This window comes from Chiroxiphia lanceolata, chromosome 1 (genome assembly GCF_009829145.1).
Source record: "Chiroxiphia lanceolata isolate bChiLan1 chromosome 1, bChiLan1.pri, whole genome shotgun sequence".
Classification (NCBI taxonomy): Eukaryota; Metazoa; Chordata; class Aves; order Passeriformes; family Pipridae; genus Chiroxiphia; species Chiroxiphia lanceolata.
Window position 1 is genome coordinate 112172458 of NC_045637.1, and position 15873 is coordinate 112188330.

General features: G+C 37.4%; 1 protein-coding gene across 3 annotated transcripts in view; it reads right to left on the reverse strand.

Annotated features, from left to right (window-relative positions):
• The window catches only part of ATP2C1 (ATPase secretory pathway Ca2+ transporting 1), a 68239-nt gene extending 58768 nt beyond the window's left edge, over positions 1 to 9471 (reverse strand). For 2 of the 3 annotated variants that reach the window (XM_032677802.1, XM_032677512.1), the window contains exon 1: positions 9180 to 9471. In XM_032677802.1, the coding sequence (XP_032533693.1) occupies positions 9180 to 9287 (108 nt within the window). In that variant the 5' untranslated portion in view covers positions 9288 to 9471. The remainder of the gene's footprint in view (positions 1 to 9179) is intronic. The other variant, XM_032677590.1, reaches the window with a different exon arrangement.
• Positions 9472 to 15873: the final 6402 nt, after the last annotated feature.

Below are 15873 nucleotides of genomic sequence, written 5' to 3' on the forward strand. Positions count from 1 at the left end.
AATCTGTTTATCATTAGTTTATCTATCATTAGGTTATATCAAATAATATATCTATCATATCTATGACTTACTTAATATGCTGAAATAAAAAGATACCAAACTGTAAATGTTCCTGATTCATCACTCATTCACCTGTAGAAAATCATCCATCGAAGCAAAAAAAAAAACTAAAACAAAACAAAACTATCATTGGAAGCCTGTAACATTGTAGGAGCAACATGGATTAATTAGAAGTTACTTATGTGTGTATGCATTGTGAACTAAAACCTTGACTTTGCTTCTCTTGAAGTTGCAGAACAGGACTCCTAGAGTATTTTCTTCAGTAGATACAGATTTCAGTAAGCTAGGTGCTTTTAAGAATTTGTGTTTCATGTCTCCCATAATTTTTACTCCAAATTGTTTTCTCTTTTTTGAAAAGTTGGTCTTTGGTTGTTTACAGCCTCACATCTTTAACATGTGTGTACAGTCTGATGCTGTTTTTCACTTCCAAGGACAGATTACAAAGGATTTAGAATAAAATAACCTTAGTGTTTCAGTTTTTCCTGTTTATGAAGTCTGTTTTATCCTAAACCATAGCCTTACTGGAATATCTAAAGAGAAAGAGAGCTAGGTTTGAATAAATTAAGCATTGCAGCAATTAAGCTATTACATCCTACAGAGTCTAATCAAGATACTGCTTCTAGGGTCAAAGAATAAAGAATGCAGAACTGTAGCAGAGAAACTAGTGAGGAAAAATAAGGTCCATTTTTAGACTTGCAAAAACCTCTAAAATAGCATTTCTTTTGCAGTTTGTGACAGAAGAAAACCACCATTTCCCCCCACAAGCCATAGGCCACTGAAAGAAGTACATCCACGTTGAAGAAAAGAACAGGTGACTTCATTTTTGCAACCCTGTACACAATGGCTTCTGATCCCAATGAGAACTTTTTAGCAGATGTTTTCTAATGAGTTTCAGGTTTATTGCAGGTATACAAGCTTCACAAGCACTTCTCTTTAAACAGAACTGTAATTTGGGGTTATTTTTGGTACACTTACATGATTTTGAAACAGCCTAGTCATTGGTGACAGTAATTCACTTCAACATCCTGCCCTTCCACGTGAAATTAGTCCTGCTCAAACACAGTGCCACTTGCAGCACTGTAACTGAAGGAGCAGCTACATGAAATTTGTTCAGGTTTAAAAGTTTCTAACAGCAATGTCAGCACTTCTGGGTCCTATATATAAGATGGTTGCAAACATTTTTTCTTTATGTTAGCCCTCACTTAAAATACCGTGTGTTACTATGAAAGGCAACCACTATTATTAAGATTGCTGTTACTAATTCAGGTTCCCCCCTTTGTTCTGAGGGCTGAGTTTAGGCTGTAGTAGCCTATAACAAACTTGCCGTGGATGCAAAGTAAATACCATGAAGAGGCTTGGCATGGCACGAATGCCAGAGAAAGGCTACAACCAAAAGTCCAATTCTGATAACACTGCTGTGTTTACAGCATTTGTAATTCCTGGGTTTTAATAGCATATTGTTTGATGTTACATGCTGGTTCATGGAACTGTGCCATTATATCAAAGAAGTTTTCCTGTGCTGAAAAAAGTTCCTAATCTTTTCAGTTGCATAGAAGATCTGGAACCTCAAAACTTCAATAGGAAGGCCAAAAGAAATTGCTTTGAAAAGAAACAAGAATTTGAAAGGCAAAATAATTGCTGTAATTGTTGGTATAGACAATCCCAGAATTTCTAACATTCAAAACCATTTTCACCTAGCCTTTTTTAATACCTCTTGAGCAGTTTCTGCTCTAATTGTCTTTAAAATATGGTAAAAAATAGAGCTGCTATATTTCTGTCTAATTTCCTGGGGAGAAATGTAAATAAATACATGTGTTACTGAGTGCATATGAGCCCAGTACCTCTTAACTGTAGCACATGTTCAGTGCATCTGATGGTGCAATAAGCTAGTTCAAGAGGGCACAGCTGAAGAAATTCAATTAAGAAAAGAGGAATCAAGCATCTGGGTTCTTTTACTGTCTCAGAATTTTAAATGCTACCTAAATTTCGGTAAGTTCCTTGTCTTTCCATGACATTAGAAATGCTAAAATGAAGGTTCCATATATTAAATCTAGTCTGTATCTGGCAGACTTATTCTCATATGAAAAAGAGAAGGAACAGTGGGATGGGACAGAAGTGTTTTTTAGTTAAAAGTAATTTGTTCCATTTATACACAAATAAAGCTTCAGTAATGGAATGTATCTTAGTTTTCAAATCTTCTCTTGGCTTTCAATCCTTGACATACTTGTGTTTACATACACTGTTCTACCAGTTATTCAAATAATGCTGTAAAAGTTGAGCTTAAGGATTAAAGAGAGAATAAGCTTTCTACTGCACAGCCTATTCTGCTAAGGTTTTTCATTTCACTAGATTTGAGAAGTGGCAGCCAGCCTGCTTCACTTCCCCCCCATCCACAAGCAATAGTTGTCAGGAGCAACCATTCAGTCCAGTCTAAGTGAAGGTCAGTGAAGACTAAGTCAAGTCTTGCCTAAGTGAAGAATCGTCAAATCATAGAATTATTTCCATTGGAAGGAACCTTAAAGATCATCTAGTTCCAACCTCCCTGCCATAGGCAGGGACACCTTTTACTAGACCAGGTTGCTCACAGCTCCATCCAACCTGACCATATGTGATTGAGATGATATCTGTGTCACAAAAAACACCTAAATGAAAAACAGTATTTCAGGAAATGTAATACAATCATATTTTAATTGTAATACTATCCTATTTTAGATGTCAATGGTGTAAGAATTCTTCAGCAGATCTTTCATAAACTTATACTCCGAAAATAAATAAGCATTGACCATTTAGATTAATGTATTTTCAACATATTAAAGTAAGAATTTGAGTAGTATAAACCGTTAGACAAGGACTGCCACAGTCCATAAGCAGCTAGATAAGTTCTTCAAGATGGTAAGGGACCACAGCTCCTTTTTGCTTTTGTCAAAAAGGGAGAAACTCAATGCCAGATTACGATCGTTGTTTAGCGTGGTGCTTCCCTCAAGTGGTTTGTATTAGTTGCTGCTTCCTTATGACAACACCAACACCTGCTCATCTTAAAATATATCTGTATAGATAGAGATAGCATATGGCTGAAAAACTGTGTAGTCATGTCCGACAAAAAGCAGTGAAGACCTAAACTGTGGTTTAAATATAAGATGTTAATTCAACAAAGATGTTTATCTGAAGGACAAAACATTCGAGCTTTGATACCACTGATCATAATTCAAGCAGAAAATCTCCTTAGGGAAAAAAAAAAGAATCTACATGTCCTTGGAAAACTTCAGACAATCCTGACAGGAATTTCTATGGCTACAGGAGAAAGTCTAGCATAAAGCCAAATCAGACCAAATGGGTATTTATTCTGATACAATCTCTCAAATATTGATCCAAATGACCCTAGAAGAAGCTAATGTGACAAAGAGGATACATCTCTATTAGAAGATATAGAGTTTTCCAAATGAATTTGTGAACTGCAAGGAACTGTTAAAACATAGTAATCGTTTTGACACGGTGGTCTTAAGCATAAAATATTAAACAGCATAATATCCATCAGCCCCAGAGAATCACAAAGTATTTCAGATTCTGGACATTCACCAACTGAGGGATACACAGCAGTCAGAGTTTTTTATGCTTCATAACGCAAAGAAGAGAAGTTAGGGAAAATGTTTCATTAGAGAAATGAGTGCAGCCTCTGTTGAACCACAAAACTCATAGCACCTTAGTCATTCAAAGCAAGCAGCATTTTTAAAGTGTCATCTCAAATTTAACATAGAGTTTTTACACACCAAAAAGTAGAAATACCACTATTAATAAATAAACTTAACTTGACATGATAAAGCCATTATAATGAATTTTTCATTAATAGCTATATAGATTGCACTTATACTGGAAACTTGAGGCACCTGCAACAAATGTATCTTTAGATACAGAAATCTTTAGAGAAGCAAAAAAAAGTCAGGGTGCCCCATTCTTTTTTCTTTTTCTTCTTTTTTTTTTTTTTTTTTTAAACCTAATAGTAGCATTTGAACTGCCACAGCCATAATACAAGCATTATCACTGTTACAGCACCAGCAATCATAGATCTCATCCCTCCTATACACACTGAGAGAGAGCATCACTTCCAGGTAGAGGTTAACTCATGTGGGATGGGAGGTACTGTTAATCTCAGTGCAGAGGTCAAGTGCCAGCTATTTCAGCAAAAGCTGATAGATCTTTTCTTGGATAAAGTAATGTCCTGTTCAGACCCTTTAGCTGCATCCCCAATATCTCATCTCCAGGCTAACTAGATGTCTAAAGTCATTCCCATTTGGAAGAGCTGATTCTTGCTAAAGTCTTGAGGATATGGAATTTTTACTTTAAAATGCCTGTAGTCCAATAATTTCAGGAACTGTGTATCAAACATACGTCAGATTCAGTTACACTAATGTTACTTTGGTCTGTAAACAAAGACTGTAACCTCTGTTTCACCTGTATAAAGTCTTTTAAAAGCACCTCTAACCACTCAGTATGGGCTGAGCACAGTTTAATTATTCCGAATGTTAAATACAGATTGAAATGTGCACCTTATATCCTATTTGCATGAAGTCTGTGAGCTTTTTTCTCCTTGATTAAAGATCCATTCTTTGTGAGCACTGCCTTCCTCAAAGACAGTGTTAATTCCTCGGTTACTTTGAGATAAGACTTTGTTAAACTGGATAGAGTTGCTACTTTTGAGGAAAACAAAAGATAAGGCAAAAGAACAATGCACTAAATGAGCAAGCATCTGACAAGCTCTGTTAGGAGAAATCCTCACAAGAGAATGTGTACTCTGTTCCTGTAGTCCTCAGAAGGACCTACAAATCCTGCCCATCACAGTTAGGACAGTGATTTGAAGGAAAGACAGCTTAATGCAACTCAGCATAGATGCTTTTATCCACCTCTAATCAAATTAATTTAGAAAGCAGTGACTGAATTGAGAATAGTGAACTTGAGAAAGACAAATATGTTTTAATGCCAATAGCTCTCTTATGACATTTTGAATATCCTGTCTAGTCTCCACAGTCTTGTGTCCTCTGGTTGACTGACTTATTAACTGATGGCGCTGCAGCGGAGTCAACCACTGCCAGATAGACAAGTCAAGGATTTTCCTAGATAGGTTCTCCAGAGTAGGGTTTGGAATTTTTTCTTTTTAATGTCTGAGAAGCTTCAACGCTGACAGGAGCTTTTTCAGGATATGAAGTACTTATGATTGTTCTCCCCTGCATGATCTTTGATGAAATGTTGCTCTTAAAGGCAGTTTTAATAGGATGCCTCCCCTCTTACCAACCAGCCTTATTTTCATTAAGTGTGTGGGTGTTTCACGTGTTTGAGACTCTTCTATCCATGAGTTCTGCAGTTACTGGGGGAGAGGAACAGATACAGCTCTCTTCCTTCAGAAAAGAGGCTGAAAAGGGTTCTGCCAAAGCAGCTGTGTTACTTTCTAAATACACATATACTCTCAATGCCAAGCACAATGAACAAATCATTCCATCTGCCTCAGCTCTGGACTCCTGAAGCTCATTTAGTGGTTTCCCTAGAGGATCAGACCCCATCTCATGTAATTCTCATGTACAGAACCTCACTGATGGTATCACTCTGGTGCTTCTATGCATGAACTCTTAGCTAGAGAAATTATTTTAGCATTCACCTTATGGCTGGTGTGTAACCAAGAAATAATTCTAAAGAAGTATTGAATGGAAAGGCAGTATGTAATGTCTTTTACTGCTAGGATTCAGAAGGAGAGCTGACGGTTTCTCAGCACAAAACAATTTCCTTTAAGATTGGTCACATGCCCTTTGGAAGCTAATTGTGAAGTAAAAAAGCATCCTGTGGTTTCTTTCAGGAAAAATTTTTTATCTGGGTCCAACTGGAATTTTCAATAGGAAGTATAGGTTTTTGGCCATGTTTTGGAAAGAAGTGACATTGCAATACTCTTGAAAAGTAATTTCCTCCAATGCTAATGAGGTACACTCTAAGTAGCAACAAAGGCAAAAAAATTACTTCTTGCTTTGCCAAATGATTTGAAAAAATACTTCAAGGAACGGAGATAACCCTGCCAGCATAAACGCAATTAAATAAGCCGCATACGTGTTTTCTATTGTATTTTATCTAAACAGAGAGGCCTCTTAAACACATTGAAATAATAGATCTTTTATGTTTGACAACAAAATAAGTAGCATGTTTCATTTCCTTACTCAGGCTGAATTAACATTAAATACCTCAGACCTTCCAAGAACTTAATCATAATAATTTTAATGGAAAAATTCAATGTATAGAATTATGTAAGATTTACTCTTCAAAAATACATATTCCCATAAGAAGTAGCTGTAGAATTCTGGATAAAAGCCTCATTTAACCAGAATTACCTCCTAAACTCAACTATGCTGTTAAAATGTCACTTATTCTCAAAGAAACTCTACCATGTAGCCACAAAGCATATTTTCATACCATTTCTATAAAGCCTAAAATGATTTCTGATTTGTGTGCTTCAAAACATTGAAGTTTTAAAGAAAAATCTCAAAGATCATAAATAATTCCATTATTGGATCATACCGATACTCCCTGAAGTCCATGTTCCTTGGCCTGATATGTTCAGTAAGGAATGATTCCAGAAGGTGATCCAAGAAAGGAGACGTTCAATGCACTGCTAGTATTGAAACAGTCTTCCTAAACTATACTGTATACCTGAAGCAAGTAAGTTTATCCTTCTTAGTATAAGCCTGGATGTTCTTATCTATACACATGTTCTTCTTATAATCTGTTTGTCTCTTGGACTTCATAAAAATCTGTGGTAATTTCCAGAATCTACTTTTTCTGAACAATATGCATTTATTTCACAGCTTTAGGTTTTATTGAAATATTTGATGTCTAATGCTCTTAATGCTGATCAGTTTCTAAGCAACTAGTAAACAAGATTTTTTAGTTGTCTGGTTTCCAGAGGAAAATGCAACTCATTAAAGTGAGCATGCAAAGCTAACCTCAGATTGAAGCCATTACAGTTATTTTAATGCTGTATTTCATTTTGAATGTTTGATCAGAGAACAAGTCTCCTAGGATGCATAACTTTTCTGGAACATCAAAATGAACAGCAGTCCTTCAACAAGCCTCATTACATTCAGTGCACAATATCAATGTAAAGAGAATGGATAGCAGCACCACATTGAGTTCATTTTATATTGATAAAGCTTTGTGTCTCGAGACTAATATGCTAATATTCACATCAATGTTTGTTTTGATTAAATGGATTCCTTCCAGCAGTAGAAGCAGCAGAGTCAGAAGTATCCTGTACTGAAGATATTCACATCCTTATGAAAACGGAATGATTAAATTTACCATCAAGTTACAGGTTGCTGTCTAAACCATTCAATTCCATCAATGAATGTTCAGGTTATAACTGGTCTATGCATCCTTTGAAGTTAAGCTGTCAGGACAAACCTTGAACAACTCAAAAGTTTTAGCCAACTAGCTCTGCATGCATCCTTCACTTGCAATTTCTGCCTCCATGACTGGACAAGAATCACTGTGCACATCAGACGAAAGCTATCAGAACAGAACATGACAATAGCAGAGTTAGCATGAACCCATCAGCTCTCTGGATCTTTAATTTAATGCCTGTTGAGATCGGTAAAGGGGTGAATATGGAGAAAACAACAACAAAAACCCTCAAAGAGAAAGCAGTTATCTACTGATAACATTTATTAGAAGACATTGAGGGAGTATTAAGCAAACAATCCCAAGGACTTACCCTCCTAAATAAAAGAATGTGATCCTCAGAAATAAAGAGCTTATTCTGAACACCATGAAGGGCAACCTCCCAAGCAAAACTGCACTTCCCACCCTCCCAGTGTTTGTAGAATCAAAGCAACAAGTGTTACTATGTGGTGAACATCAGCCCTGCCATCATCTGACAAAACGAAGGAGAATGAGTAAGATGTTTCTTTAAGCATGTAGTGCTTGAGCTGTTAGCCATTGTAAAAACATTAAGAGCAAGAAAGAAAATAATGAACATTACTGTACCAAAACAGGAAAAGCAGATTTGACTCCCACCTCCCGCCAGTTACAGCCCTGGAACTTTTTTTCCGCAATATATCATGGCAAAGGAATGTGCCTTTCTTTGCCTGATGACCTCTCATTTGGAGAACTACACTGTTCAGTATCATTTAGCACACAAAAAGAACAAAGAAGTTTAACTGTTTCAAAGAAAAGCAGAATTTCAGCTCTTGTTATAGACTTCTTCTGAATGCTCACCTCATAGCTTAATACTGAGCACATATTGGATGAAAAAGAACAGTAACTCATTAGATACGGCCTCGTTCCAGACTAACCGCTTCTCCCCTGTCCCATGCTAAACAGCTTCCATTTCCTTGTGAAACAGCAACAGCTTCAGATTACAATTCAGTTCTAAGGATATTCATTTTGTATTTAAGTCAAGAAATCAGGATCTACCGAAACATTTAAGAAACATTTAAGCTCTACTGCCAAGACTGCAACCTTTTATTTACACATGACAAAGGGCCTGAATACTGACCAGTCCATACACCTGGTCTCAGAAAAATGAACAATTATTAGCAAAGATAAAACCCTTACAGAACAGCAGAGAACAGCACAGCATAAGGTTTATGACTAAGAGAAAAGTTAAAAAAGGGAAAGTCTGGTTTATTTTATATACCTATTAAGGAACTAATTTTCTCAAATATTCCCCCCTTAGCATAACAAGCAGATTCAAGACTATCAAAAATAAAAAGAAGTTTAACAATTTTTTTAGCCAGGTAGTATGAACATGAGTGATTCAAGATGAACTTGAATTACACTGAAAATAGCTCATGACAGCAGTGACATATGGATTTTTACCATCTTCAACAGACAGCTAATGACTGTTTAAAGCTTCACAGTCTCACACCCCAATTGTTTTAAGTGTCCAGTAATTTCCTCGGAATCAAAAATTATTTGTTCTCAGAGCAAATTTTTACAAATTCACAGTGCTCTCATAAAATCTTAAACATAGCCATTACTCACAGATACTGACATCTAGAAAACAGTGCAGCTAAACTTCTGATCCTCTCCCTTTAAGATATAGCCCCCAGGGTTACAATTGAAGGGGTTTTTTAATTTGCTTTTACCTTTTCTTGAATTCTCTTGTCTTTCACTGTCGATACAAGTTTCCAAATCGCATGGATAGGAACCTTTATAAAATAGGAGAAGACAGATTTATGCAGCAGATTATCCATAATTTAGGCAATTTCTCTTACTGCTTCCGTATTTGGAATTCGAGATATGAATGCATGTTTTCTGCCTCTTCCCAAAGACTGGTAGTCCTCGACTGTTGCACAATCCTTTTCTGCAGAGGAACTGGTGAAAATGAAAACATCAAATGCAGAGCCTACAACAAATGACTAGTGTTAAAGTGCCACAAGGGCAGTGTGAGCTGAAAGAATTGAGGGGCAGTTCTACCAAATGCAAATCATTTCCCTGGCAGTGTGCTCTAACAGCTCTTCTGGTAAGAACATTTTGCTGCAAAAATCAAATAACAGTAAGTAGGTCCTGGGTTTTTTTACCCCTCCTAATGCTTCTTAAAGCTTGTTCAGCTGCGGTAAAGAGGCTAGAAAACTGCTGTTTCTAGCATATTCCCCCCTCCTCCTCAAGCTGTATTTCACTAGCTGCACTGTCTGATTTCACTTTTGTTTCACATACAATCCTGTTATATGGATTTCAGCCAGATTAATGCTTTCTTTCATTCTCCACTTTCTAAACTGGAACTGCAAGGCACCAGTTACAAGGCATAACAATGCAAGCTCAGATAAAGCTTAGCTTGCAACTGGGGCTTTGAATTTTACCTGTAAACTCATTTCCTTTTAAGTCATTACGTTTGTCTTTGTGAGCCCTTCTCTAACTTTGCACCTTTGATCAGCAGACAAGTAGTAAGTATTTGTCTGGCTTTTGTAGTGGATGGAAAAGCAGCAAAGCACATTTCCATCAATTATTATCCTAAATTCTTGAGTTTCACAGTTATAGAAGTTTGGGTTGGTGTCTCCCCCCTCTCTTTTGTTGTCAATCTTTTAAGTAGAAAAGTACCAGAGCTGGGTTCTTATTACAGTGAAGCAATTCAGTCCTCAATAAAACTCTACAGCCACTGGAGATTAACTCTAAGTCTTTTAATTCTTTAATAGGGTATGTTCCTATGTATAATAAATTATTTTAAGGTTCCTTCTGACCCACGCCATTCTATGATTCTATGATTTAGACCTTGGCTGAATCTATTAAATACAGCTGCTAAAGACTAACCAGTCAGAGCAATGTTATGTGCTTCCTGCACATCAACATTTGTGGGAGGCAAAAGAAATAATTTCTTTACCTTGTCAGCACAGTTTGTGGAAAGTGATGCACATGGTAGGGAAATAATACTGCTTTGCAGGACTCTCCTCCCACTCTTCCTTTCTAGGTCTCACAGCTATGAAAAAAATCTTTCAATGGATTCAGGAGAGGATCCAAAACAGATTTGCATGTTTGTTTTCAGCACTAGCTCATCCCACATTACTTGCACATATCCTTCCCTTCAGGTTTGGAGGCTTGACACAGGCAACCATTCTGACATTTCAAGCTTGGAAATGTGCCTTCAACAAATCCTTTTTGTGTTCCTAAATGACTGTTTGGCTGCTTATACTTCAGCCCATCTGTTTGGGTGGCACCAGCCCTACTTGCAAGGTGATCTTGCAGTTTCACTTCCCATTGAGAGATGCCAGCCAATTTTGGGCTCTTGGCACAATACCTCTCCTGCCCTCACTTTGGTACAAAGCCCTGCTGAGTCAGAGACGTTGCTTTTGTGCTTTATAAAATTTGTTGGCATTTGTGAGTCTGACCACCTGAGCAGCAGAGGAAGAAAACTGGAGTTGTCAGTACTGGAAATTGCCAAGTACACTTGTTACTGTGAAGCCAGGGGAATGTTAAGAAGATCAGTGACACATCATAGCATGAGAATTTTAATTGCTCTGCAAAGCCAGGATCACCATAAGCAGGAGGACAAGAATAGTAAAAACGATGACACAAGCCACAGGCACAAAAGAGTCAAGCAGGGGAAAACATTGCTGTAATGATTCCTTTAAAATGGACAAATACTAGGACATATTTGTTTTGTATAACCTCAGATGTTTACCTAAAATTAGGATGTTGTGGTTTATGCCATTCACTGAAAAGTCATACCAGGCTGAAGATGCTCCTTTGAAAAGTTCTGAAGTGCATGACGAAGCTCTTCCAGAGGCATGGACCACTTGTCCATGTAGGCTTGTTTCAGGCCTAACATTAGTACTTCAGCAGGCACTTCTACACCCACCTCTTCTGTGCTATATATGGGTACTTACTGAGCCCAGACAGAGACATCTGCAGTAACCCAGCTGGTTGGAGCCTCAAAAGAGTACAAGGACCATCATCTGGTTGCTCTGTAACTTGGCCTTGGCCAATATCAGAATTCTACATTGTCTTGATTAGCTCCTAAAATTCTCTGTTGCAACAGAGATAAAGATTCCTTAACTAGGAAAAACTTGCACTATCAAGAGTAAGTCAGTAATACATATCACTAATGTTCTCCTTTCCTCCACCCCCCTATAAGAAAGGCAGTAACAAACCAAGAAAAGCAAAGACAAGCCTTCAATATACCATATCAGCTGTCAGAATGTTTTAGTCTAAGGGTTTTAGTGAAAAGTGGTCCTTTCTCTGCTGTAAAATAATGTGACAAAGTTTCCAAACATGCGTTCTGACACCTGAAAGAACAGTTTCTTCTTGTTGTGCCCTGTGTTTTTGTTAAAGAAATCCCCTCACTTCTCATGCCATGATATATTTGAAAGAAAATGAAAGAAATTTAAACATTTTGGCTTTACCTACAAATGAACCAAATTTTTACTAAAATAGTGATCCATTATGTGCTCAGAAAACAGCAAACAACTGAGATTAAACTCCTCAGCTCTGAGGCAACTATCCAGTATCAACAAGAATAGTACTAAGCTATTTGTTCAACTAATGCTTATGGTATCATGCAAGGTGAATCAAGCATCTCCCACACAGCACTTAGACAACCCTCTGCCTTGTATTATAAACATCTTTAATGACAGTAATGAAATACATCACTAGCAGCCAAAATCCACAAACAGCATCCAGATCCTGTTGTAAAAGAGGTAAATAATTCTCTTCTCATCAAGTGGAAAAAATAGAGATACATATGCATCTATATAGGTATATGTGCAGGGCTATATAGATGCATATACCACAATGTCCCCATCCTGAAAACACATATAACAAGAAGCTAATCAGCAAACAGACTTTGCCCTACTACTCACTGCTAGCAGCAGGACAGGTAGCAACATTTAATTCTTGCTCATCGTGAGCTGTTTGTTTGTCTTCTCCTATCTTGGCATCTCAGCCAGAGAGATGTCTTTGTCTTCTAAAACCTTTCATTGCAAAGTTCCTTGAACCAAGACTTCTTTATCCCGAGGAAGCCATGGCATTTGGGTCCTTGAATCATATCCTATATGTATAAAGCAAGTATTGTGTTTTGAGTCTGTGTACTGTCAGAATAAGAATTTGCTTCTTCCCCCATCTCCCCACACCTTATTGCTTTGATAAATAACAACTCCAACAGAGCTGTTAGCCTAAGATTTTCAATGAATATAATTTTCTGTTCTTTTCAATTAATATATTTTTCTGTGAGGATTTATTAGTTTGATTCTAGTTAAAATTTGATCCAGTTCCTTTTTTTTTACTTTGAGTAATGCAAACTCTATCTTCAACATGCATTACTGATTTAGATTTTGTAAGATTTTAATGATTCAGTTTTAGTTCCATGTCCAGCTACAAGCTCCCTAGTGCCATATAGACATGTGTATACTGGAGCAATTTCAGAAAAGAGCCCCAAAGATGATTAAGGGACCGGAATACCTATTATGACAGGAGAAACTGAGTGTTGGGACTGTTTAGTTTGGAGCAGAGAAGGTTCAGGGGGATCTTCTTAATATATAAACAGCCTGAGGGGCTGAAATGAAGAAGGAGGAGCCAGACTTCTCAGCAGTGCCCTGTGAAAGGACAGGAAGAGATGGGCAAAAACTGAAATTCAGAAAGGTACGTTTAATATAATTATTTGTTTATTAAACCACTGTTTTATTGATGAAGCACTGAAAATTGCTGCTCAAAAGGTTGTGGAATCTTCATCTTCAGATATATTCAAAACCTTGCAATCAGGCCTGGCAGTCTGCTCTTTCTGACTTTGCTTTGAGCATGGGTATTGTACTAGAAGATTTCCAAGGAGTCCCTTCCAACCTCAGCTATTCTACAATTCTGTGAAATTACGAGCTATTACTATAAAAAACATAAGGATATGCAAATGGTATTATTGATTTTGTGTAAAAATAAGTGTATTTTAAAAAAGAAGATATTTTTTAAAAAAGATCTCCAGTAAATTGATTTGTAAATGTATAGATTCATTGTCGGTGCAGTGCCAAAATATAATATTTAATTTTACCACAAGAAAATTTACTTGAGTTTTCATAATGCTTCTCAGAGATAATACAGGACTCTTGTGTAGAAGCATTTACCCAGGCATAAAATAACCACATATACTACAAGTTTTGTTGCAAATACCTTACTTGGATCTGTTGGACCAGATATCTGGTCCATAACTCCTCCTAGATGTCAAAGTATTTTGAGATTTTTTTACTATCTCTCCCACACATGCATGAAGTAGATTGCTACCCCCTTTTCCTCCTAATGACATCTTATTTCCAGGAACACAAAGTCATGAGAAGCAACTGCCTGTAATGGTACCTCTGCCTTGCCAGGGCTTCAATTTAGAAGTCATTCTTAGAAGAAAGAGACCACAGCTGTAAAATAAGGCTCAAAAAGCAAAATTTCTCATAATTTCTTTCCTTGGACACATTACTCATGTTCACCAGCTTTCTCCCTGCCCCAGTCAGAAGATAATGTTTATTCAGCTTTGTAGCTGGAAGGAACAGGTTGATAAGATGGTAGACAGAGGCTGAGACTCCTACTTATGCCTGCTTATGTAGCTTATGTCCTGCTACATTTTCCATGGCCAAAGCAGCTTCCTCCCATTGCACTGTGGCAAGTAAAGGAATACATCAGAAGTCAGCATCAGTGGATCATATGCAGAGTGTCTAATCAGGTGCCACATGGCTGAGAGGTGGGCTGTCACTGGAGCACACTGTGCCCACATGCCTCTAAGACTGTGTACACATATCTATCAGCTTGACATCACTTTCAGAAACTTTATTCCTTTACCATCCAACCTTGAGGTCGCAATTAAAGAGTTTATTTCACAAGGATAATAGGTTGAAGCTTTACTCTTGTATTGCCACACTAGAAACACAGAATAGCTATTCTTATGGCCACTATCCTACAAATGACCTCCCTTTTACTCTCTCTATAGCCAGGAAAGCGATTTGTCTTTCTAAAGCTCCATGGTATTGGGATTTGGGTCCCATTTGTTACCCACTCTCCTAAGTTCTTTGTGTTAATGAGCTCTAATCAGCAGCCTTCCATTTTATAAAGTGTCACCCTCTAGTGCATTGTTTAAATCTATCTAAATTAAAATCTCACCCTATTTAAAATTTGCCTCTTGCTCTAAAATCTGTTGATCAATCATTCTGTAGCTTCAGCCTGGCCTCTACAAACTTGATCAATGCGTGCTTCATTTTATCTTCCAGATTGTTTAATAGAAACCTTAATTAGTGCTTTCATTAATTAATACCAGACCCAATACTGATTCAGAGATATCCCATTTGATAGCTCCCTCACCATTGGTGCTTCACTGTTAATTATCCTGACATTGTAGCCCAGGCAATTCTGTATTCATATTACAGGATTATGAAGCAGAGAAAGGCTTTTTTCCTACTGAATTCTTCCTGAAGGAGCTTACTACGCATAGCAAAAAGAAGCCATGATAGATTTAGATAACAGAAATCCACTGTGTTTTATTTGTCTACTAAACACATAATACACTGCACCCTATTAACTTTGTCTGGATAAAAAGGTTCAACTAATTATTCACATATGTCTCAAAGCAGCATGAAAATATCTTCTTCACTGTACTGATGGACTGTGGGTTAGTTTTAGGGTGCTTGATGGATCAGTAGGGCTAGAAAGGCCAGGCTGAAATTCACTGCTTGTGAACCTGGCAGCCAGCTGAGCTTTTTCTCACCCCTAACTTTTTCATCCAAGATTCAACTCATTACATCCCCACAGTCTCATCTGTCTAGCATAATTAATCTTCCTATGAAGTTGTTGTGCAGTAGCTCTCCTCAAGTTTGCCTTCAAATACAGGAAATCAGGCAGCCTGTATAAAATCCCACTATGTTCCTAGCCAGCAGAAAATGCTTGAAGAGTGGAAGTACTGCAATGAAGGGGGCCTTTTCTCATTACTTTTCCTCTTTTCAGACACAGAGATCTTCCAGCTCTGAGGAGGACTCATCTGAATGCTTTCCATCTCTTACTCAGAAGAGCTCTAAGCAAAAGCACTTTCACAGGAGGTTTGCCAAAGGTGGAGAACACTTGCAGTATAGTCCAGCTCCTAAACAGGCACACTTATTTAAGGCACAATCAAAGACACACAAGGTCACATTATTGAGAAAGTCCTCTCTTATTCAAGAACAAGCTTTAGAGAAATTGCCTACAGGACATCAAGGACTAGATCTGCAGATGTACTTAGGGATACAAGACACATTCTTACTAGGAGCCCCATAAGACGCTGTAGAAATTTATTTTTTTCCCTAAATCTTATCAGAAGAGCTATAATGAGAGCCAGAAGTGCTGCTT